Genomic DNA, 25,748 nt, shown 5'->3' with positions numbered 1-25,748 from the left:
ATATACTTGTTGCTGCAATATTTCCATGGGCGTGATTGAAGTGCTGATGTGGTAATGCTTCTTTTTTATGAATTCTGTTAATTGTGTCCAACATTGTGTATGTATTAGTGAAAGATCATGCACTCGTACAGTTTTCATGTTGGTGCTATGATTTTCCCAATTCAAATCAAAGCCTTCGTGGTTTTGATAGGATGACAGGGCTCACGGTAAGGAAATGAAATGGGGATAAGTTTGACTCCCATAGTTTCATATTTGTGTGTCAGATCAGCATCTTTTTGCAGCGTTATAAAATCCCTGTGCACCATGACAAATTCAGAGTTAAACAGTCTGAACTTGGGCCATAAATTTTACAATACATGAGAATCATGTTGCACATTTGAGATTTTAAGTATATTTACAAATGGTAGGACTTGCATGTTTTTATACTTCACAATATTGGAATTAATTTGATTTGGCTTTGTTTATTTTTACTTCACTTTCTGCCACTTTTGGCTAATCAGGAAGAAGAGGATGAGTAACGATATGAAATAGATCAAGAGAGTCTCAGAAAATAACACCCATGCCCAGGCAGCGATTTCATCTCGGGACCCCTGGCATTGTAACATGCTGTGCTAACCAGTCTGCCAGGAAGGTCAAATTATAAGTGTGATTTTTTTATACTTGCAACAGGATTTGTATCACATGTAAAGTTTTGCAAATTAATAACTGAAAATGAGATATATTTTAATTGAGCAGGCAGTGTTCAGCACATGCTAATCCATCTATAATATAAAGAATCCCTATGGTAGTGGTTGGTTTCAGTTTTCGTTGATATTTTAAAATGGTGTGGGGGTTAACCCAGTTCTCTGTGGATCGGAGCACCACAGTATATCACTCCAGAGTGCATAATAGATCCACCACTCTGGAATGTTGGACTCAGGAATTATACTTTAATTTTGTCTTTCTGCTTGTTTCCACCCTTCAGGGCCTCCCCGATGGTGCAGTGGTAGCGTTGTTGTCTTGTAATCAAGGGGTCCCGGGTTCGATACCCGGTGGAGGCACAAGTGGTTCGGATCCCACTTTAAATAGTAGGTCCAGTCCCGATTAGCCTTACTGTGCATAAAGTGGACTTAAAACAAATCAATCAGTGTTTCCACCCTTCGCTGTGAAAGCAGTTTTTTTTAAAAAAAAATTGCCATTACTGACCATATATTGTACATATGTATGTGTGTATTGTTTCAGAGAGTTATTTTCCTTAGTTACTAGTTTGTAAATCACCCCCAAATTTCTGCGATTCTTGATGAGGATGAGGAGGAATGCCTGCATTACCTGTCAAAATTGGAAGTGGAAGAATTTGAGGACATCAAGTCAGGTTACAGGTTGGTGAAATGGTATATTTCTATGTGGCTTTTGATAGACATATTAATCTAATAATACACTTGATTTTGTTGCATAATTTGCTTGAGTTGTTGCATTATTAGAGCAAAAAGTTAGTAGTCCCAAGATTTAGAAAACTGTAGGTCCAGTCCCAATAACCATATCTGGGCATTAAGTGGACTTATCTGTATCTTTGCTGTCAAAGTTTATGTCCACTGGATGCATGTATATGACTATCAAACAAAAAACATAACTCTACAGACTTGCCACCAAAGAGCAGATGGCAGTCATTGGCTGTATCACTTAAAACCAATTACATAATTTAACTGGCCACCATTGTTACAAAACTATAGCTTCCCACGCCCCTCTCGATATTTTCAGTGGCCAGTGTGTTGTGGTGATTTCCCAAACTGGCACAGTATGGCCCAGAATACATAATGCAAGATGAAAATTATGATTGAAGCTGTGTTTGTCATGATGTTATTGTTGCTAGTGTTTGTGGAAGGTTTTCAGGATGGAAGAGCTTTGCGTACAAATGCAACCAGGCGAGTCTGTTGCAAGGTTCCACTAAGTTTGTATGAACCACAGTCCCATGTAACTATTGTGGGAACAATTAATATGCTATGTAGCTAAGTTCAGGATTTCTGGTGCTGAAAAATTATTTGGGGACAGTGGGAAACTTGACAGAAGACAACTGGGGAAAAGCCTGTAGGCATTCATTTGAACGAGAAAGAAACTTTAATTGGAAGAATGCCATGATGTTAGACCACACTGGAAAATTTTTGTTATTGTTTGTTAGTGAAGTGGACTCTTGAAAGCAATGCAGGGTTGAGGCTGAATCACATTTCTCAGAAAGGAGCGTAAAGGATATCAAAGGTATCCAACCCTTAGATGGGATGTAAGGTGCAATATTTCATTTGCAGAGTTCTTTGTTGTCGTTCTTTTTGTTAAAATATGTTATTGCTTGCAAAGCATGTTAACAATATGCTATTTTCATTGGCTTAGCTTACTTCTTCACTTCACTAAGTATGTAACTGATTTTCATTTGTTCCTTTATACTTTGAATTAAACATTGATATATAATTTTAACAATCCAAAATGTCTGTAAATATAATATATTTTGGTGTAATATTCAGCCACTTTATTCTAAATTTGATGGATTTAAACATTTAATCTTCATTCCGTACTTTCATTTTTTTTTAATAAATGTCTAAATATGTAGCTTCTTTTGCATTGCAAAAGCTTGTTCATCTGGTAACACATATTTATTTAGGAGGTCAATGAACCATATTGTCCAGTATTGGTACTACATCGATATCGGCCAAAATGTAATCATAGTTCGAAACTGCATATATCTGACTTTTTTTGTATGGTAATTGGTTAACAACATGTACTATTCAGCATATTGGGTGGGATGACATTTTAATGAAAATTATGTTCAAAGATGACAGTATTTATTTTTCTTAGATGTTAATACTTAAAGAAAATGCTGTTCTTATTTTCAGATAGAAAGAAATTACTTAAAAATATTTTTAAATCTCTTTCAATATGGCTACTTTTCTACCAAATATATAACAATTATTACATTGTATATATATATATACAATGTAATAATTGTTATACTGTACAGAAATTAATTTTAATTTACCTTTCCAGCCACCATACATTTAGATATCAGTATTTTTGGATCTGGAAAGAAAGTAGTAGCAGCTATCATGTTTGGGTGTACTGCTTCTTGTAGAAGTTATTTTATCACTGCTGGAAGTGGATTGGTGAGGAAGTTAGCCACAGATAATAACCCACACAGAATCGTGTTGCATGGCATTCTTGGGTATTGCAAATTTTGTCCAATGGGTGTCTCATCACCACCTGGACATCAAGAAATGGTGTTATGCCTTTGCAGGTGAACCAGGTTGCACATCCCTTGAGAGGACCATCACCCTATATGAAATATATGCTTGAATCAGACCTGTGGAACATCAAGTCTTTCACATTCCTACCATGTTCCCCCTCAATTTTACTCTATGCACATGTTCACACTTAGAAAATTAGATTTTATCCAAGTGGAATTTCCTACCCTGTATATATAACAGCTTTGTACCCCATCCAACTGCATGCCATGCACTAGTGACTCTGGGTTTGTTGAATGGTGTTGCTACTACTTTCTTCCCAGCTCTTGTCTGTAGACTACTTTAACATTTAGTTGTTGCTACCATTATAGCAGATGATTGTGCAAATTATTTCTTCTTAGATTTCAGATCGTAACTAGTAATCTTATGCATAGTCTATAACGACTTGTGTTTTATTTTTATTGATTAGAAAAAGAATAATTAAAGAAACTTCACATGAGTGTTCAACCATGGCCCTGGGAAAAAATCCTGGGATTTAAGGTCAGTTTCAGCAGTAGAAATAAAGATAGGAACTGCTTCAATGTTAAAATGACATTTAAATAACTGCACACTTAAAAAGTGAACACTTCTTGCACCACTTTTCAAATCTATGACCATGATCATAATGAAATTAGTTATAACACTAAGCTCATGAAATTTTGCAAATATGAATCTTCGAGAATCACCTTATGGCACAAAAGCTGTTACATAAGGGTAAACAAATAAGAGAAGTTGATTGAAACATTTGAATAGTAACATAAAAATGTGTGTTAGATTTTTAAAATGCATGTTAGTTCAGCAAATTATGAAATTCATGTTAGTGATGGAATTGTTAGAAAACTATTCTCAAATATGACCGCAAGCAATTGATGCTGAACACCACATGTTGCCAACGTTGTAATATTAACCCAGGCAGAAGTTGCAAATAGTACCCTTTTTTGTGTCCAAATTGTCAGATTGACCTCAAATGTTTATTCAAGCCTGGAATATTGTTTATATCCTTGTTAGCCATTAAAAAGGATCTAGATCTGAAAATTTGGATACATGTGTATTGTATGTGTAGCAACTTTTCTGAGTTAATGTTATGAAGTAAGATTATTTTTCTAATGTGCATTGTACATTCCGTGCCTTTCTCTAATATCAGTGTAGGTGGTGTAGTAATATTGTTGTGGTCAGCCGTATTAACAATGTATTAAGCATTAGGAAATTGTTGGATCTAGTATTGCAAAATTTGTTCCTCTGATGTGCCTTAAAGAAAATCTTTAATTTTTAAAATTTTTGTTTCTTATCTACAGGATCAAGTTGTTTTTTGAGCCAAATCCCTACTTTGAGAATGATATGTTGACAAAGGAATTTCACCTTGGATCAACAGGTTAGTTGTTTTTGTTTGTGTGTGAATGTAACTTTTAGTTAGTTGCAAAAAAAGCTGGCCACATTTTACAAATTGTGGCTATTTCACTTGTAGTGTCACTTAGAGTAGAGTTATAAAAGAGCCGGGTTTTTTATTAAATTTTTTTTCTTTCGATATAAAGCAGGCTTTTTTAAAATTAAATAAAACTGAAATTTTGGCTTTTTACCAATTGCAGTTAACCTATTTTACAACTAGCTAAAGAAATTACGTGATGTAGCAGCCAAGAGACAGATATTGGCCAATCTCAGTGGACGACACATATTGCATAGTGGTTCAGATACAATTTTATCCTTAGCTTACCGAGGGGGGCAGGGGTGTGCTGGCCCACCACCTCTATTTTTTAGCATTTTATAGGTTTGTCGCGTGTTACTCACAAATCCAGAATATAGAAAAGGAAAGTTAAAAATTGTACTTACGTATGTGAGTATAGTGCTCTTATTGTAGAACGACGTTTCAGAGACTGACTATCTCTTTCCTCAGGTTCGTATAAAAACTAAGTACTTGGCATAGTACTGCGTCAAAAATGTAATATGAGGATTGTGGTTAAGGGTTGGTTAGGGTACATTTAAAATATTAAGTTTTTGCTATTAGAAGTACGTAAAAACCAAGCCGTTCCCTAATAAAACTTGTACAGTAGACCTATTCACAGGTAAAAAAGTTAAAATTCTAAAAAAACCTGCATAAATCACAATGCAAACTGCAGGTTTGGCCTTTCCTACCCAACTGTGCTTATCTATCCACATGAAGGTCAATTCTCAACGAATATTTCCCCTCCCCTTAATTTTCTCGTTTCCCCTTATTACGTCACAAATCCAACGTGAATTCACGTTCCTCTCTTGCAGCTTGCATAACTTCCGGAGTGATGTGGAAACCGATATTGGGTTCAATCTTCCAGGCTTTATCCCATTTTTTGAGGAAATTGATCCACCCTTCTTCCAAATTTCCTTCGTCCCTATTAAGATTACTCTTCCCCCCCCCTACAAATACTCGCTGTTTCATACACGTTTCTTCCTAATTTCCTCCCCTCTTTTCTGATTACCTCTTTTTTTGCGATTCTATGCCCACTTTCCAAAATATGTTCTGAGAGACCCGTTTTGGGAACTTTTTCCCTTATGTCCTTTTCATGCTCACTCCATCTTTTACCCATATTTCGGCCCGTCTGTCCTATGTACTCCTTCCCGCATTGGCATTCTATTCGATAAACCCCCTTCTGTTTTTCCGGTATTTCCCTAGTTGTCTTTCCTTTCTTATAATCGGTGAAGTATTTTTCTACATTCTTTGGTGCTTTCATCCCGCAAACGATTCCAAAATCTCTCGTTATTTTTCCGATACGGATTGATGGTAAGGGATGCCAACGTACTTTACCCTCCTATTTTCGATTTTTTCCCCCTTCTTTTTGATCCCCTTCTTTCCTAATAATTTTCCGTGCTCTCTCCGCTATCTTATCCATTTCTCTATTTGTGTATCCATTTTTTAATCCTGTTTTTCTTATCCACCGAATTTCGTTGCCTTTTTCTTTTTCATTATTGCATAGTCTACCGGCCCTAATAAAAAAGTTAAGGAATACGTTTTTCTTTGTTATTTCGGGGTGCGCCGATTCCTTGTTAATATATAAGTTCCCCGATAGGGGTTTATGATGTACTCCTGTTCTAATCCTATTCCCTTCTTTCAAGATACTAAGATCCAGGAAATTGATTTTTCCATCGCTTAAGTTTTCCCTAGTGAAGTTTATTCTTTCGTCTTGTTTTTCTAATTCTTCAAAAACCTTGTTCAGTGCTACCCCCTTTCCTATAATCAAGATATCATCAACGTATCTCCCATAATATTTAATACCCATTCCTGTTTTTTCCAAAGCTGCCTTCTCAATGAAGTGCATAAAAATGCTCGCTACTATACCCGAAATGGGGTTTCCCATCGCCAAGCCTTCTTTTTGTCTATAAATACTGTCATTGACATAGAAAAAGTTATACTCCGTTACAAGGTTATACCATCGTACATATTCCCAAGCCGTTAGGATGTCTATTCCTTTTTCTAACAGCCACCTTAGTAAACAATCTCCCGCCTGCCCCCTCGGTACACTTGGGTATAAGTTAACAACATCAAAACTATTTATTGTATCCTCGTCATCAATTTCCAGATTTTCTATACATTCTTTAACTTCTACGGCATTCCTAACGCTATATTGGGTGTTCTCATTTACCTTCCTTATTCTTTTTACCAGCAATTTTGCTAGCCCATATCCAGGATGTTCGTATGTTGGTATAATAGGTCTAAGTGGTATGCCTTGTTTGTGTGTCTTAGGTATTCCAAAAGCAATTGGTATGTTGCCAACTTTAATTTCCTTAATAAGGATTTTCTTTTCGCTTGTGCCCAATGTAATGCTTGTCTCTACCCCTTTTTTGATCTCTCTTCTAATCTTATTAATAGGGTCTTTCTCTATTTTCTCAAAATCGTTACCTTTAAAGCTATCTTCTAATTTTTGGTGATATTCCTCTCTGTCCATGATAACCATCTTGTTTTCTTTATCAGACCTAATTAGAAATACGTTATTCGCCTTCACCCATTTTCTTACATTTTTTAAATCGCGTCTTAGGTTTTCGTTTACTTTCTCTTTCCGTGTTCTATCCCCCCCCCTTCATGTTAGTTTCCTTTTTAATTTCTTTTTGCAAGTGTTGTTCTACAATATTACGTATCCTTTGTCTAACCTCAGTTTTATCCTCCCTTTCGTCAATAGTTGTTACGATCGTTTCTGCTGCTATTATGAATTCCTCTTTTTCAAGTTTCTCTACCCCTATTGCAAATTTCTGCCCCTTGTTCATAATCCTAATCAACTCTTTAGGTGGTTCGTGGGTGGTTAAATTTAAAATGTTCTCATTATTTCCCCACTCCTCTGTTTTTTTGTTTCTTATTCTCTAGATTATCCTTCCTATTCAATTTTAATTTCATCAAATTTAGGGATAGTAATACTAGAGAGAGGAAATTGATGAAATTAAAATTGAATAGGAAGGATAATCTAGAGAATAAGAAACAAAAAACAGAGGAGTGGGGAAATAATGAGAACATTTTAAATTTAACCACCCACGAACCACCTAAAGAGTTGATTAGGATTATGAACAAGGGGCAGAAATTTGCAATAGGGGTAGAGAAACTTGAAAAAGAGGAATTCATAATAGCAGCAGAAACGATCGTAACAACTATTGACGAAAGGGAGGATAAAACTGAGGTTAGACAAAGGATACGTAATATTGTAGAACAACACTTGCAAAAAGAAATTAAAAAGGAAACTAACATGAAGGGGGGGGGATAGAACACGGAAAGAGAAAGTAAACGAAAACCTAAGACGCGATTTAAAAAATGTAAGAAAATGGGTGAAGGCGAATAACGTATTTCTAATTAGGTCTGATAAAGAAAACAAGATGGTTATCATGGACAGAGAGGAATATCACCAAAAATTAGAAGATAGCTTTAAAGGTAACGATTTTGAGAAAATAGAGAAAGACCCTATTAATAAGATTAGAAGAGAGATCAAAAAAGGGGTAGAGACAAGCATTACATTGGGCACAAGCGAAAAGAAAATCCTTATTAAGGAAATTAAAGTTGGCAACATACCAATTGCTTTTGGAATACCTAAGACACACCTATTATACCAACATACGAACATCCTGGATATGGGCTAGCAAAATTGCTGGTAAAAAGAATAAGGAAGGTAAATGAGAACACCCAATATAGCGTTAGGAATGCCGTAGAAGTTAAAGAATGTATAGAAAATCTGGAAATTGATGACGAGGATACAATAAATAGTTTTGATGTTGTTAACTTATACCCAAGTGTGCCGAGGGGGCAGGCGGGAGATTGTTTACTAAGGTGGCTGTTAGAAAAAGGAATAGACATCCTAACGGCTTGGGAATATGTACGGTGGTATAACCTTGTAACGGAGTGTAACTTTTTCTATGTCAATGACAGTATTTATAGACAAAAAGAAGGCTTGGCGATGGGAAACCCCATTTCGGGTATAGTAGCGAGCATTTTTATGCACTTCATTGAGAAGGCAGCTTTGGAAAAAACAGGAATGGGTATTAAATATTATGGGAGATACGTTGATGATATCTTGATTATAGGAAAGGGGGTAGCACTGAACAAGGTTTTTGAAGAATTAGAAAAACAAGACGAAAGAATAAACTTCACTAGGGAAAACTTAAGCGATGGAAAAATCAATTTCCTGGATCTTAGTATCTTGAAAGAAGGGAATAGGATTAGAACAGGAGTACATCATAAACCCCTATCGGGGAACTTATATATTAACAAGGAATCGGCGCACCCCGAAATAACAAAGAAAAACGTATTCCTTAACTTTTTTATTAGGGCCGGTAGACTATGCAATAATGAAAAAGAAAAAGGCAACGAAATTCGGTGGATAAGAAAAACAGGATTAAAAAATGGATACACAAATAGAGAAATGGATAAGATAGCGGAGAGAGCACGGAAAATTATTAGGAAAGAAGGGGATCAAAAAGAAGGGGAAAAAATCGAAAATAGGAGGGTAAAGTACGTTGGCATCCCTTACCATCAATCCGTATCGGAAAAATAACGAGAGATTTTGGAATCGTTTGCGGGATGAAAGCACCAAAGAATGTAGAAAAATACTTCACCGATTATAAGAAAGGAAAGACAACTAGGGAAATACCGGAAAAACAGAAGGGGGTTTATCGAATAGAATGCCAATGCGGGAAGGAGTACATAGGACAGACGGGCCGAAATATGGGTAAAAGATGGAGCGAGCATGAAAAGGACATAAGGGAAAAAGTTCCCAAAACGGGTCTCTCAGAACATATTTTGGAAAGTGGGCATAGAATCGCAAAAAAAGAGGTAATCAGAAAAGAGGGGAGGAAATTAGGAAGAAACGTGTATGAAACAGCGAGTATTTGTAGGGGGGGGAAGAGTAATCTTAATAGGGACGAAGGAAATTTGGAAGAAGGGTGGATCAATTTCCTCAAAAAATGGGATAAAGCCTGGAAGATTGAACCCAATATCGGTTTCCACGTCACTCCGGAAGTTATGCAAGCTGCAAGAGAGGAACGTGAATTCACGTTGGATTTGTGACGTAATAAGGGGAAACGAGAATATTAAGGGGAGGGGAAATATTCCTTGAGAATTGACCTTCATGTGGATAGATAAGCACAGTTGGGTAGGAAAGGCCAAACCTGCAGTTTGCATTGTGATTTATGCAGGTTTTTTTAGAATTTTAACTTTTTTAACTTTTTTACCTGTGAATAGGTCTACTGTACAAGTTTTATTAGGGAACGGCTTGGTTTTTACGTACTTCTAATAGCAAAAAATTAATATTTTAAATGTACCCTAACCAACCCTTAACCACAATCCTCATATTACATTTTTGACGCAGTACTATGCCAAGTACTTAGTTTTTATACGAACCTGAGGAAAGAGATAGTCAGTCTCTGAAACGTCGTTCTACAATAAGAGCACTATACTCACATACGTAAGTACAATTTTTAACTTTCCTTTTCTATATTCTCTATTTTTTAGATTTTTTGACTGAAAATAAATTACATTGTTCTTTAGGATGTTCCCAATATTTCTCTGTTACTTTTGTCCATAAAAACCTAAATGTAATGGAATTAGGAGGCAAAATGCTCATGGTGGGCATATCAGGCACCATCTTGAAATGTGTCTCATTCAAGACATTCATGCCATTGACAGTGTAGAATTATTTGGTAATGATAGTATTATTGTAATTTTTGTATGTAATAATCAATTGCACCTCTACAAACAAAAATCATTAATAAAATTTTTTAATGGATTTTGTTAGTTGTAGTGAATGATAATATACGGAGTGAGTCACTTAAATTTACCACCGGAAGTACGATTTTCAACACAAACTTAGTTTTTTTTTTTTTAAAAAAATTGAAACTCCATTTTATTTTCAGCTCATTTGAAAGTACGGAAAAAATATTTAAGAATGGTATTTGTTACATTGTAATATGTCAAGTGGTTCTCATGTAATTGTAACGTGAAGTTGATGCTTGAAACAAACATTCTAACAAGTTTTGTATGTCGTAACATACATATCCCCCTTTTTGATGCCATTCGGGTATCATAAAAACTTGTTACTCTTCTGCAAACTATGCTTTGTGCTTAGGAAAGTTTTTCCATTCCTACAACTGCGGGTTACAATAAAATGTGCTGATACATCTTTCAAAGTTAACAAATATTTTTACATTAAAAAGTATAAATTTTAAACATTCCACCATGAGTTACATTCATAAAGGTTAGTACATTAGCATCTTTCTATTTTTTTAATTGACATTCATTCATTTACGTCATAATTTTTATTACATTGGAACAATCAACTCTTTGCGTTTGGTCATTAGAAATCTTTAAGTTTTCAACATCTATACGTTGCACGTTATACATTTTTCTTTCTATCAAATTGATTTAACAAATTTATGAAACATGGCAAAGGCCTAACAAAGTACATTGATAACCAGAAGTTTGTACATATGTCAGAACTGTTGCTAAGAAAATAGTATTTTGAAATTCTGAAAAGGCCGAGATGATACTTATCTATGGCGAGTGTAGGAAAAATGCAGCACAAGCGTGCAGGCTGTATGCACGTTACAATTACTTGAGATCCACTTGACATACTACAATGTAACAAACGCAATTCTTAATATTTTTTCCATACTTTCAAATGAACTGAAAATAAAATGGGGTTCCCATGAAAAAAACCTAAGTTTCGGTTGAAAATTGTACTTCCTTACATAGTTGAACGTATTGTGTCCACTAATTTCATGAGCCCCTCTCATACCTATATATCTGCGGAAGAGGTTTTTCAATATTTATTGTTTACGAAATATTTCCGGTGGTAATTTTATGTGACTCACCCTGTATATGTGACACACTCATGCAGTAATTGGTTATTTTTTATTAATGATAGTAATTTTTGCAATTATTATAATTAATAAATAATTACACATATATAATCAGCAACAGAAGTAATGATTCAATAATTCAATTTCTTTTCTTAATTAAGTTTCTTCAATTTTAGTGATAAGGGCCTGTGAGCTGGCCCCCGGTATGTAAGTTTCTTGTGTGGCATGGGTAAAACTAGGGTTGAAACTAAACATGTAGTCCTGATGAGCACATCTGTCCATGAAATGGACTTAACCTTTTGCCGGTGCCGAGTTTCAATTAAATGAGTGTAGATCGGAGGCTAATTGGCCTAGAGAGATGAGTGATATACCGTTGTACGCGGAATGAACCAGAGATTCAGATTATATGAAATTTTTGCAAATTCGCAATATAATTTATGCACATTCGGCGTATATATGGAGGGGGAAATGGGGGAAATCCCCAAAAAAATACTTTTCTTAAAAAATAAATGGTTTCCCCCCGCCCCGAAAAAAAATGTCAAAATGCAAAATTTATGCAAATTTGGTGTATATATGGAGGGGGAGGGGAGAAAACCCCCCAAAAATTATTTTAAAAAATTGTCGCCACCGAAAAAATGTCCTCGCACTTGGGCACAAAACTACACCTATGCACAACATTCACGGACAAAAAGCTAGAACGTAGTAAAAAATGAGCGTCAATTCTTGCAGCTGCTTAAAATTCTATTTTTAGACAATGCTGGGTAACCCCTGTTGCCACTTGTGGACACCTGTGCTAAAAAAGACAAAGGTTTCCTTCGAAATTCCATTCTCGCAACGCAGATTCAACAACCAGTCTTCCCCCTCCCCCAACCCCTCATGGAAAACTTTCATTTTGACATCGGATACTGATAAACAAGCTTCCTTCGAATGCACTTATCAGGAGGGAGTGAAAAAGCATTGCTTTAGAACAACAAAGCTGGTCTTCCTTTGTCGGCACGAAATTGACCTTGAAAAGAGACTCAAAGGAGAAGTCCCTTTCCCCCTCCATTTTCATGAAGACAAAAAAAATGCAAAAAACCATTTCTGTTAAATACATGTGTTAGGAACAATATAAAAAAATAAAATCAAAATTCTAGCCAAAAATAGAAAAGTTATAACGTAAAAACTACGACCTTGATTCCGTGAAGGTTACTTTTGAGTATCTCGTTCGAGATGCTTGGGCGGCAAAAGGTTAAAACAAGCTTTTACATGTTTTGAATCTCAATTTAAATGTTGATGTCATAAAATATGAAACAAATGTTAATAACAAGATATTTGAGTTTCGGGACAATTAAATATATTTTACTGTTCGTGACACACGTGCAGATGGTTACATATTACATGAATGCATGTATATATCCTGTTTAACGGAGCTTTGAGACAGAAGCAACACATGGCCCTTGAAAACCAACCCTTAGAAGTAAATGCAACCTTTCGAACCGAAGCAACATAAGCTGCAAGTTTCACTTGTCACTTGGCCTGTTTAGTTTTCTCGGAACTTTCAGACCAAAACTACAAGTGACGTGACATGTGTCACTTGTAAGCAGACCGTCAGTAATCCATTCAACCCTTTGAACCAATGTGCGACGATGAGCTAATGTCACTTGCATGTTCTCGGACTATACTTTTTCCTCAATGGCGTTCATTGGTCTGTTTTGTTGCATGCACGGTGAATGTTTTGCTGTGTACTGAAGGAGACTGTGTCACTTGTCATCTGTGACTTCAGTCTGAAATCTCCTTCAATGGCGCACATCCTGTGACTTTTTAATAGAAGGTTCCTTTTATATTCATGAATGATCCTCTGGAGTGGAATAAAGTAATGCTGTTGCCTTGTAATAAGAAGGGGTCTGAGGTTCAGTTGTCAGTGGTCAGAGTGCTTCGGATCTCATTTCAATCTGTAGGTCCAGTCCAGATTTCTTAAATAGGATTTTTTTTTTTAATTTTAATTTTTTGCGAAAAAAGATCATTTTTTTTTACACCACTTCCAACTCTACTTTAGAAGTTAATTTATTTTGCCCAAATTCTCTATTGAATATCTCATTGTGAATCTTTTATCCATCTTGTAAATTATTGAAAATGTAATAACTTTATTTCGAGTTGTAGATGGTCCAGTTACGGACATTTCTGGATTGTTACAATCCCATTGGCTCTGTGGGATCGTTACAACCCTGAACTCTGTGACTATATTATTGTAGCCATTGTTGCTTTGGAATGGATTCATGTACTCTGGAAATTAGGCTTTACTTTTCTTTGTTCTGTTTGTATATTGGCACTCGATTTGTACTCCAAGAGAAAATTAACATGTGAATAAAACATGTTATACACGTGCAGGCATAAATTATCAAAGATTTTTCTTGTGTACATTCAAGGTGACCCAGCATCCCAAAGCACCACCATTAAGTGGAAAGAGGGCAATGACCTGACAAAGAAAGGCAAAGCTAAGAATGCTGGTAAAGGTCGGAAGCGTTTAGCCGAGATGAAGAACTTCTTTTTGTGGTTCACCGATCATGGCGACCCTTCTGCAGATGATATAGCTGAGGTAAGTGCTGTAATATGGTAGTCAGGGTTGGAGAGCTAATTTACTCCATACAGTGGGTCTGATTTTATGTTTTTCAGTGGACCAAACTGGAAAAGAAACTTAAAATTGAGGAGAATTTTTATAACATTTTGGTAGTAAAATAATTTGTATTTATAGTTCATATGTACATTTTTGATTGTTTACATACTTTCTGGTATTATGTGCAAATTACTTTAAATGCACACTTGAAAGACTGTGCAGTTCAATTGTTCACACATCATATGTTAGATAAGTTCCTGACAACTGCAGTTGTCTCTTGACTAGAAATGGCTGCATGTTAAATGACGGCCAATAAGTATTTGAGAATTTACCACCTGCATGCTGGCCATGCAGTAAAGGCAGTATTGTATGTGGAAGTTCTCCGAAACTGAAATGGACAATACTTTTAATTTCTCAAAAAATTTCCTCATCCTTTTTTAAGCAATTTGGAATCTGAAATTTACAAGGAGTAATTTAAGAGATGAAGGCTTTTGTTTGATTTTTGTTAAAAAGCCCTGTTGTCCTCTTTCTGCTTTAGTTTTCCCCCCTTAAATCCTCCTCCTCCTCTGGCTGGATCGGCATAGAAGTCAGGCCTCTCCATTTTCCCCTGGTCTTCCACCACTCCTCTCTTTCCATGGTGTTCCAATATTGTCCTTCTCCTAATGCACTCCACTATCTGCTATTTCCACCGACATGTTGGTTTCCCCTTGTCCTCATTCCCACTCCTTGTGCATTGTAAGCTCTTACTGGCAGTCTTTCTGCATATCCTCTTCATGTGTCCAAACCATCCAATCTGTGCCTGATCTATTCTGTCTGGAAGCTTCACCATCCCCACTGTCTGTCGTATCTCCTCATTCCTTATTCTATCCCTTCTAGTCTTCCTCTATATACAGGAAAACCTCGTTAATACGATATTGGTTAATACGAAGTACCCTTTAATCCGAAGTTCTTCCCATTCCCCAGCCGATAAGATAGGATTTATAATGTATTTCAGTACGGATAAATCGAAATACGGATAATTTTTAATACGAAGTTGTTTACAAGACCCTTAAAACTAGTTTCGCTTAATTCGAAATAGACACCTGCGTAAGTCGACAAGAGAAGATCGAATGTGGAAAGAGCTTGGACGTTATTTTAACTTGACCTTGACATGTTTCCTTGTCCTAAGAGCTGCTGACAACTCGAGGGAAGCAGCCCGAAATGCCCGCTGGACATTGACATTCTTTGTCAATGTGCATGGGAGGTCAAGCTCTTTCCCCGCTGAATGCGCCACCTTGGAAATATTCATCAGTGACAGATGAGAAAAGCGAGATAAGATCGCAGGAATGTTCCAAAATACAAGACGCGTGGCGCCTGGAAGTCTCACCAATCTGTCTAGCTCTGAGCTAGATATACAGCAATTTCCCGTGAGCGAGCAACTTTTGGCCTGGTAGAAGACAACTTCCGGTAACCACTTTCATTAAAATCATTAAAAGCGTGTTCTTTGTTCCCTGTAGAATTTCATAAAAAAAGGGAAACTGTTACAGATAATCAAAGCCGCATAGGCCAACTAAAGATCGTCAACCCGCGTAATGCGTTGACATCTAGGTTTCCCGCAAAAGTTGACATCGATCTTACGTATGTTGCAACTCCAGTTTCCCGCTTCATACGTTTCCCAACTGTGCCGGTCATAAAATTTGCCAAAACAGTGTTTTGTTGTCCGAGTGACTTCTCCCCTTTATCTATCAGCAAACGGGGGGGAGGGGGGTTCCGTTGCTAATTGTTTCAGCCACGATATTCTTGATATTCTTGCTCCTCGTGTGCGCACACCGGCTCCTTTGGCGTCTACAAAAAAGCAAACAGTACTGAAAACCTTCTTTAAAACGAACAAAAACCGCATGATAAGTAAAACAAAAGTGACCCCCTTCCTTCTCCTACAACAGCTCATTATCCGCCACTGGTGTGCATGGTAATGTGATTTTTCACACTGCTGATAAAAGTTCGGTCTTCCACAACTGCGTTATCTTTAAAATGCCGATGATTTCCCTTCTGCCACCTGCTGCTCTAACTTCCAGCCTGTCTCATTGTGTTTACGCTGCAGCTGGCGCCAGTGTTTAGTCTAGCATCTGGAAACCTCTGGCTTGCTGATAACTGCAGTGACTCATCCAGTGGGAAGGAATAAGCTTCATTGTTTTGAATCTCGCAAAGCCATATAATCCCCGCTTTTCTTCAGAACCATTAGCGTGCTGCTGTTTAAAAAAAAAAATGCAATGCTCAATGTAGGAATACGAGAGGAAAAGTTTTGGCGGAGCGAGTGTTTGACCTCCAGAATACTCCTGAAACCTACAATAAATTGTCGATTAATCTGAAAATACGCAAGTTTCGTAAAACTTGTTTTTAGTTCATTTTATACTGCTGAACTAAGCGGGACTAAATATACAGTTTAAAGTGGGATCCAAACCTGAGTGATTATCGAGTGCGGCACTGTTTAATGTGTCCTAGGATACACATTGGGTGCAAACATCGCAAGTTGTGGGTTTACTTTTACAGAGTGGATTACAATGCAAGTTGAGGAAGAGTTTGGACTGCTCCCTGAAAAAGGGGAGGGGGGCGAATATGAAGTTAACTGAAGCAAAGAATACGTGACTTTTTTTTTTACGATGTGTTTTAGACAGCCGAAACAGAATGAAATTTACAGGCCCGATTTTTTTTTGTTTTGTTTTGTGCCAGGGAAAGGTTGTGTTCTCTCCCAAGAGAATCTTCTCTTACCAGTTAATCCTGCAACGGACAATGTTCTAGTACATAAAATCCAATATTCATTCTGTTCGATTATCTCCAGTCTCTTGCTCGCGTGATATCGTGTGACTACTGTCAAGATTCACTTCTTGCAATAAACGATATTGTTTTCTATTGTTTTCTTTTCCGTAGGTCTCCGTGCAAACGGGTTTCTTATGAACTAAAATTGTAAGAATTTCGTGGAAGAGCAACGACTTTGCACAATTAAAAAGAAAATACCGTTTTTTATAAGACTTTTTGCCACGACATGCATCCCGTGCATAACCGGTTGTATAACTAGGCAGGATAAATGGTGTTAACCTACTCCATGGAATCTTTGTGTCCGCGTTAAGCTCCGTGTTCTCATTTTGTGTAACATTTTTTACACTTCCTTTAAAACGTACAATATTATTATATAGTACATATAAAGCTTATTTTCTGAGCTACCACCAAGTATAAAATATCCTTTGTGGGGCTAATTTATACTCTACTTTATTTACACCTGAAAACAGGTGCCATCTTGAAAAGTTTGGATAACTCGAAGTCGTTTAATACGAAGTTGACATTTTTTGGTCCCTTGAACTTCGTATTAACGAGGTTTTCCTGTACTCCTTAAAAATTTCATCTCCACTGCCTACATCTTATGGCATTATTCGGGTCGTTAAAGGAAGTTGGGTGGTGGAAATTCCCCGACCAAGTAAAGCGTAAAAGTCTTGTGGTTTAGAAGTTTATGACGTATGGTAGTACGTTTACTTCCATCTCGTTAGAGGATCACTTTGCAAGGTCAAGGTAATGTCAAATATTGTCAAAATTCCCCGCAAAAAAATCAAGTCAATCCAAAAACTTACAATCGCCCTGTAAAAGAAATACAGTATTAAGTACACACAGCTGACATATATGTTAAACAGTGTTTACCAAGAATTGAACCTATACTCAAAGGCACTGTATTTTTAGGTTTTAAATCGAGGAAACAAGAACAAGTTATATTTTGAAATTAATAACAAGGTTGTTACCTTCATTAACCTTTAATTCATTAACCTTTACTCTCCCAATGATACCATATGGTATCATCCGAGTAAGGTCGTACTGCCCCGATGATAACATATGGTATCATGGCAGGCCCGTAGCCAGGCAGGGGCCAGGGGCTGCTAGCCCCTCTCGCCGGTACTCCACCAGCCCCCTTGAAATTAGGTAAAACTATTTTTTTTCTAATTTGTTTGAGGTGAGGAGTGAAAATGTAGACAAAATATATTATTTGTTCATCTTGTTTATGAGCAGAAGTCTAAGATTCTCTAGACTTTAGAAACTTCCTTCATAGGGAGCCTTGTTTATCTGAATCATCCCTGCCCCTGTTGCAGCCTCTCGTTTGACAAAAATCTGTGACTTTGACATCATCATCCACATTCCTTCAACAGCTGCGTCAAATGTCAACAGATCCCAAGTTTTGAGAAGGAAGGGGAGTTTTATTGCTTCGGCTGGGTTTGGAATGTATGCTACGCACTGTGGTTGAAGTGAATATTGTACATTTTGACATGTATGATATAAATATCTGTATCATCAAGAATAGCATGGAGTGTGTATTAATGGATGGTGTTAGTAGCAGTCATTACTACTTCAAGAACAAGAAGTGTTTTAGAATATAGGCTATAGGAAAAAAACTGTAGTATTTGAATGATATTTCTAAATTTTATATTTTAAATTATCTTAATGATCCCCGACACACACATTTTACCTTTATATAATACTGTTAAACTTTTGAAAAGTGGACTTGGTTTACAAAGCCTCCCTGATAAATCGTGAGTCCCCCCTGGAGATCAGTTCTAGCTACGGGCCTGTATCATGGTGCTGATTACGAAATGAATGTGCATTTTGGACCTTCATACTCTTATGTTTGGGTGGAAACTTGGACAGGTCTGTAGCAAGCCTGAGAAATTCACATTGATGACTAACTACCTTTCCCCCCACCATCCGCAACATATTGATGCCACACTTCCCGACAGAGTTTCACATTTTGGCTCATTATTCAACTAACTTGTTTGGCACCCAGGAACATGAAACATGTTTCATTCTATTTGGAAACTTCCATTCTTTGAAAAGAATAGTAAGGTTTGCCCCTTCTCCCCAAAATAGCAGGAGAAGAGGGACCAACTCCAGATTTTTGTTTTTTTCCATTGAAATTTGGGGGTCGTGTCCCAAACCTCCCTTTCCTTGGTTCGGCATTCTGAATTCTACACTGTTGCATGTGCAGGTGTTTTAGCTGCAAAACAAAACTTATCTGAAGTAGATTGCTCCCATGGTGCCAGAGTTATAACAATTTTCCTCCAAAAATTGCAAATTTCCTATTTTTCATAAAAAAGGTAAAGTGCTCCCCTGTGCTTAGCACAATGCCATGAAGGCGTATAGGGGGTGTGGGGGTAACGCCCCACACTTTCTTGATCCGGTCGTGAGTGGGGGTGATGTGATCAGCATCACGCCCCTGACCGCCTTTACCCCCCAGGGTTTCACCCAGGTGCTCATGTTATTCGACGCTGGGTGGGCGCTGGGACCGCTTCCATCGTTAGAAAAGTTCCCGGATTTGAACCGGCCGGGGATCGAACCCGGGACCTTTAGCATGGTAGTCAGACGCGTTACCGACTGAGCCACCGCGGCCAACCAACCTATTTTTCATAAAGAAAAAAATCACATTTTGGCTTATTATTATTCAACTTGTATCTTGTATGGCACCCAAGAACATGAAACATGTTTCATTCTCTTGAGAAATGTCCATACTTCGAAACAAATTCTAAAGTTTGCGCCTTCTCCCCAAGATAGCAGGAGAAAAGGTGGCAAACTCCAATTTTTTTTCCTTTAAAATTCCGGGGCCACGCCCCCCAAATCCCCTTCCTCGGTTCGGCATTCTGAATAGTACACGGTTGCATGCACTGATGTTTTAGCTGCAAAACAACCGAAGTAGATTGCTCCCTTAGTGCCAGAGTGATAACAATTTTCCTCCAAAAATGCAAATTACCTATTTTTCATAAAAAAAAATTCACATTTTGGCTTATTCAATTTGTATGGCACGCAAGAACATGAAACATGTTTCATTCTCTTGAGAAATGTCCATTCTTTGAAAAGAATACTAAAGTTCACACCCTCTTCCCAAAATTCCGGGAGAGGAGGGGGCAAACTCCAGATTTTTTTTTTATTATTTGTCCCCCCCAAGCACCCCTTCCTTGGTCCGGCATTTTGAATTGTACATGGTTGCATGCGTTGATTTTTTAGCTGCAAAGCAATACTTATCCGAATCAGATTGCTTCCATAGTGCCAGAGTTGTAACAGTTTTCCTCGAAAGAGTGTTTAAAATTCCCACCAAGAAGCCCGGGCAAGAAAGGGGGTACTTTCGTAAACCTGCTCGGGAGTGTAAAGGTTAACGTGTATCAATTACCATGGACATCCAGAAGGGGCCCCCATGTTTTTTGAGGGAAAAACTCAAGTAAGGGTGTCCCCCCCCCCCCCCCCCCCCGGAAAAAGTCCTGCAACAAGGTAAGCATCAAATCTCTCTGGCGTCGTTATATGATGTATTCATTATTATGCATTGCACAAATATATCAACACATGCGTAGAACAAGTCAATTTAATTTGTATTAAACCCTTTTAATTTGTGCACTTGCGCACAATTCAATTAATACTCATATCAATCAACTGATAGTAAAAATCAAAACATGTGGCCCAGTATGCCCCATTTCTCTCTACTTACTACTTTGATAAATTTGCACGTCCTCTCACTACTGTTAATAGATACTCTTGAAATATGCAATTAAGTTTTAAATGAAGGGGGTGAATCTAATGGCTAGGTTTAATGCTCGTTTATAGTATATTGCAAGCTTTAGCCGTGATTTTTTCCTAATTAGTTAGTCGCCAAACACAATTACTGTTCTAGAGTTATAATTGCCATTACTAATTATTCATATTTTCCGAACACAAATCTAATTCACCAATTGCAGCGAAGCAGATTCTTACGTTGCTGTCGACGCACAAGCACGCTTTTGAGTATAGGGAATTATGACTTGGCACTTCTTTAATTGGAGAGTTTCACACATACCTGTTACTTCTGATTGATGAAAAATGAATCTGGAATGGAGGCACAAGTTACTTCCTCAGTTTCGAGAATGGATAGGGGGCTCCAAGGTTATCCGACTTGTGTTGCTCGTATCTTGGTCATCGGCATCAATTCTTCGTCATCAAATCCAATGTGCTGGGTAGGTCAAGGAACTCAAGTGGGACAATTAACTGATACACATTACTTCGAACTCTACTTATATTCCATTTACTTGGCCTGTTTGCACGAACGTACTTCACACTGTGGTCTTAGCATAGTAATGTATCCACACATGAATATGTAGCCCAATTCCACTCATAGGTGTGCTACTTGAAGTAATCTCTCGCAACATAATTTCATGATAAGTACATTTCATGAACAACAAATTAGCATATTAAAAAATATAAACAATAGTATAAAATTAGTTTAAAGAACTACTTACGTAAGTGAGTATGCAATTGTTGAACGGCGTTTCAGGGTACAACTGCCCCCTTCATCAGGTTCATAATTGTTTCTAAGCACTAAAACATAATGCTGCATTGTAAAGTGTAATGTGAGAATTAGGTAGAGGGTTGGATTAAAAACACTTAAAAACTGTCTTTGACATATTTCAATTTAAAAAACCTCACTATTTAAAAGACCTTTAAAACCGAAACACCCATATCCATTAAGATCCCTTAGAAACAGGAACTTGTAAAAAACATTTTGAGGAAATCACGGGGAACCTGATTAACAAAATTAAGAATGAAGTCTGATAGAGGATTGAAACCAGTATTACATTAGGAGGCGGGGAAAAAATAAACTTATGAAAGATGTCAAAGAGGGCGGGATTCCAACAGCTTTCAGTATACCCAAAATGCATAAAATAGTTGTCCCCTTGAGACCCATAATCCCAACATGTGAACATCCAGGTTACGGGTTAGCCAAAGTTTTAGTGAATAGGATTAATAAAGTGAACGGTTCCACCCAGTTCAGTGTCAAAAACTCGTTGGAAGTTAAGAAATTAATTGAGAACATAGAAATTGAGAAAGAGGATGAAATTAGCAGCTTTGACGTGGTCAATTTGTATCCAAGTGTACCCAGAGGGAAAGCAGCAGATTATCTACAGAGATGGCTATTAGAGAAAGGGGTTGATGTATTAATAGCTTGGGAATATGTTAGATGGTTTACACTGGTAACTGGATATAACTTTTTCTATGTGAACGATCGGATTTATAGGCAGAAAGAAGGGCTAGCAATGGGCACCCAGTTTCCGGTATTGTAGTCAGCATCTTCATGCACTATATAGAAAAGGCAGCTCTGTTGCAAACAGGGGTTAATATCAAATTTTACAGGAGGTATGTCAATGATATACTAAAGAAAGGAGAGTTTGATAATATTTTTAAAGAGTTAAGAAAACAAGACTCACGGATTAAATTAACCAGGGAAAACCTTGTAGACGATAGGATTAATTATTTGGATCTTAGTATTACAAAATTGGATAAGGGAGTAAAGACAGGTATGTACCATAAACAGATAGCCAGGGACATGTCCATAAATAAAAAATCAGAAGATCCCAGGAAAATAAAAGCGAATGTTTTTCTTAATTTCTTCATTACAGCAGGAAGATTATGCAACAAAGAGGATGAAAAAGAAAAGGAAGTAGAATGGATTATGGAGGTGGGGAGAAAGAATGGGTTCACCAAACATGAATTTAATAGTATAGCTGGGAAAGCACAGAGAATTATCAAGAGAGACAAACTTAGACATGAATGAGAAAAACAGGAAAGAGGAAGAAAAAAGTAAAGGGATAGTTAGTTTTGTTGAGATCCCATACTACAAAGGGGTATCGGAGAAAATTGAAAATACAGTAAGGGAATATGGTATTAAATGTGGGATGAAGGCCACCCAGAATTTGGAAAATCATTTTACAGATTATAAAAAGGGGGATAAAGGGAAAGGAAACCCCGAGGGATTTAATGGTGTATACAGAATTATATGCGAATGTGGAAAAGAGTATATAGGACAGATGGGTAAAAGCATGCGTGTAAGATGGGAACATGATGACATTAGAGAAGGGTTCCCCTAAACAGGGCTATCGGAGCATATAATCAGGAGCAGGTTATCAGAAAAGAAAGGAATAAATTGAATAGAAATGTTTACGAGGCTGCAAATATTTGCAAGGGGAGAAATGTAAAACTTAATCGGGATGATGGTAATTGGAAGAGGGATGGGTGAGGCTTTTCAAAAAGTGGGACAAAGCAATGAAAAAAGAACCTAACAGTTTTTAAGTGTTTTTAAACAAACCCTCTACCTAATCCTCATATTACACTTTACAACGCATCATTATGTTGTAGTGCTTAGAAACAATTATGAACCTGATGAATGGGGCAGTTGTACCCTGAAAGTCGTTCCTCAACAATTGCATACTCACGTAAGTAGTTCTTTAAACTAATTTTATACTATTTTTAGTATTTATATTAGGGATGGGACCGATTAATCGGTACTCTATCTGTATCGGCCGATATAGGCATATCGGTTTATCGGTCGATAAATATCTTATAATTTATTGCAAAATTCTGCCATTTTGTTGAAATTTTTATGGATAATCTCCATGCCCTTCTTTCTAAAAAAGTAAATATCTAAATATTCAACTTCTTTTGCACTGCAGTCACCTCGAAACACACATTTATTAAGGAGATCAATGAACATTTCAGGTTCTTCAAGGACCATTTCTAATTTTATATTCGATCGGTAGAATATCGGTATCGGCCAAAATTTCATATCGGCCCATCCCTAATTTATATTATATTCCCGGCCGGTTCAATTCCAGGAACTTTTCTAATGATGGAAGCGGCCCCGGTGCCTACCCAGCGTCGAATAACATGGGTACCTAGGGGAAACCCTGGGGGTAAAGGCAGTCAGGGGCATGATGCTGATCACATCACCCCCACTCACGACCGGATCAAGAAAGTGTGGGGCGTTACCCCCACACCCCCTATACACCTTCATGGCGTGGTACTATGCACAGGGGAGCACTTTAAATTATGTAGTGAGTAATATGCACCCAGCCACATTATTAATTTAAATTAGCATATTAAATTAATAGCCACATATTTTTGGTAAATAAAAAATCAAAATTTCGGTACAAAAACTGAGTCAATTTCGGGTTCAAAAGCGGTAAATAAAATAAAATGTCTGTGTTATAGCGGTGAAAAATTGGATGAAAAGTGGTATATAAAAATACATTTTGGTTTTAAAATTGTGAATATAATCCTAAATTTGATTTAAAAACTACAGTTATTCCACAGAATTAACATTTCACTTCTAATATCCCATTTATGTAGTTATCAGAGTATTAAGTTTATTTCTGTGTAAAGGAGTCCAGTTTTGCTTCTCCAATATTAACAGCAGATTTAATCAATTTTCCGGGAATTGCATAACACTCAGGATAATTCAGACCTCAGAAGGTGTCGCGTCTGTGAATAAACCCTAAATTTTGTGTTTGAGTTAATTTCGCTTTATGCAGTTCATTTCGCATTATTTCGTGACAAAATATGGTCACAAAATGCATCTTACACCTTTCAAAAACATGAAAAATTAACACTACAATGTTGTTTTTCAAATTTTGTTTTTTCATCAAAAACAAAATATGCATGGCCCTATAAATTAACAATTACTAGCACGAAGTTAAAGCTTACTGTCCATGACCACCGAGGTGATGAGCTAGTCTACATAGACCTCTTTGTACTGCAGCTGTTTTATGCCGAAGGCAGCGGGCGAGAGCACGAGCAAGATTAGTTGTGTCGAAGTTGCGAAAGTTCGTTGCTGTGCCACAGGTGATGGCTCATAGTACAGTATCAGGGTGGCGAAAACTGGTAAAAGTCAGGAAATTTTTTTTTTTTTTTTTTTTTTAACTGCACAGGAACAGAAAATCTTGTTGCTAAGGTTCGGCCCCAACTTTTAGGCCCCTTATGCACAACACAACCACGGCACGGCATGGAGAGGGAGAGAGAGAGAATGAGACTTTCCGGAGGGGCAGAAAAATGTGTTAAGCCTCTAAATATTACATGGAAAGTGCATTGAATTATCATTTTTTTCTTGTCCATATGGGAGTAGTAAGTAACTGTCCACAGATGGAGGGGGGTGGGAGCGGGTGGCTTCGTCCAATAGTTGTCACGTCGTAGTAAGGCATTTTGTTGGACAAACTGAAAGAACATGGAAACAAATAGGTTCCATTGATACATATGATTTTTGTCGAATATCGCAACCCAACAAAGTATTTCACTACAACATGCGACAGAAATTTCATGCATGGCAATCTTATGGAATTGATTTTTGTTTAATGTCTTCCAACAAAAATCGCATACATAAACAAGAGCCTTACACTGCAAATATGCTGCTGGAATTTTATTACTCTTCTGGCTCACTTAACCTTATTTAATGTAGTAGTGCTTAGGAAGGTTTTCTTTCATCATCCTGATGTAGTACTGGTTTCGCACAAATTAACATACTTTTACAATGACATTGCACTATTCTTAGATATCAAGGAGAATCCAACAAAACTAGATATATGTTGAATGCTATCACGAAAAAGTGAAACACAAATCTGGATTGGTGACCTTTATAAAAATTTGGCAAGTGCATGCTCCCAACCTCAAATTTACTGTAACTCTAGTATTGTAATGAAATTAACGTCACCCTCTGTCCTGTCTGTTTAAACTCTTGAGAGATGGTCATTAATCTCTCACTGAGATTAATGTCCAATATTATGAAATACCGTGCGTTCATTTCG

The 25,748-nt window shown here is 37.1% G+C and overlaps 1 protein-coding gene across 1 annotated transcript in view; it reads left to right on the top strand.

Moving 5' to 3' along the window:
• Positions 1-25,748, top strand: part of LOC145984253 (protein SET-like) — a 63,654-nt gene that overhangs the window by 5,695 nt on the left and 32,211 nt on the right. Inside the window, exons 2-4 of the mRNA XM_083117856.1 lie at positions 1,246-1,358; positions 4,541-4,617; positions 13,955-14,124. Coding sequence (XP_082973982.1) covers positions 1,246-1,358; positions 4,541-4,617; positions 13,955-14,124 — 360 coding nt within the window. The remainder of the gene's footprint in view (positions 1-1,245; positions 1,359-4,540; positions 4,618-13,954; positions 14,125-25,748) is intronic.

This window comes from Lepisma saccharinum, chromosome 2, assembly GCF_977018435.1.
Source record: "Lepisma saccharinum chromosome 2, izLepSacc3.1, whole genome shotgun sequence".
Lineage (NCBI taxonomy): Eukaryota > Metazoa > Arthropoda > Insecta > Zygentoma > Lepismatidae > Lepisma > Lepisma saccharinum.
Note: the sequence above shows the minus strand (reverse complement) of the source record. Positions and strands in the feature narration are given on the sequence as shown.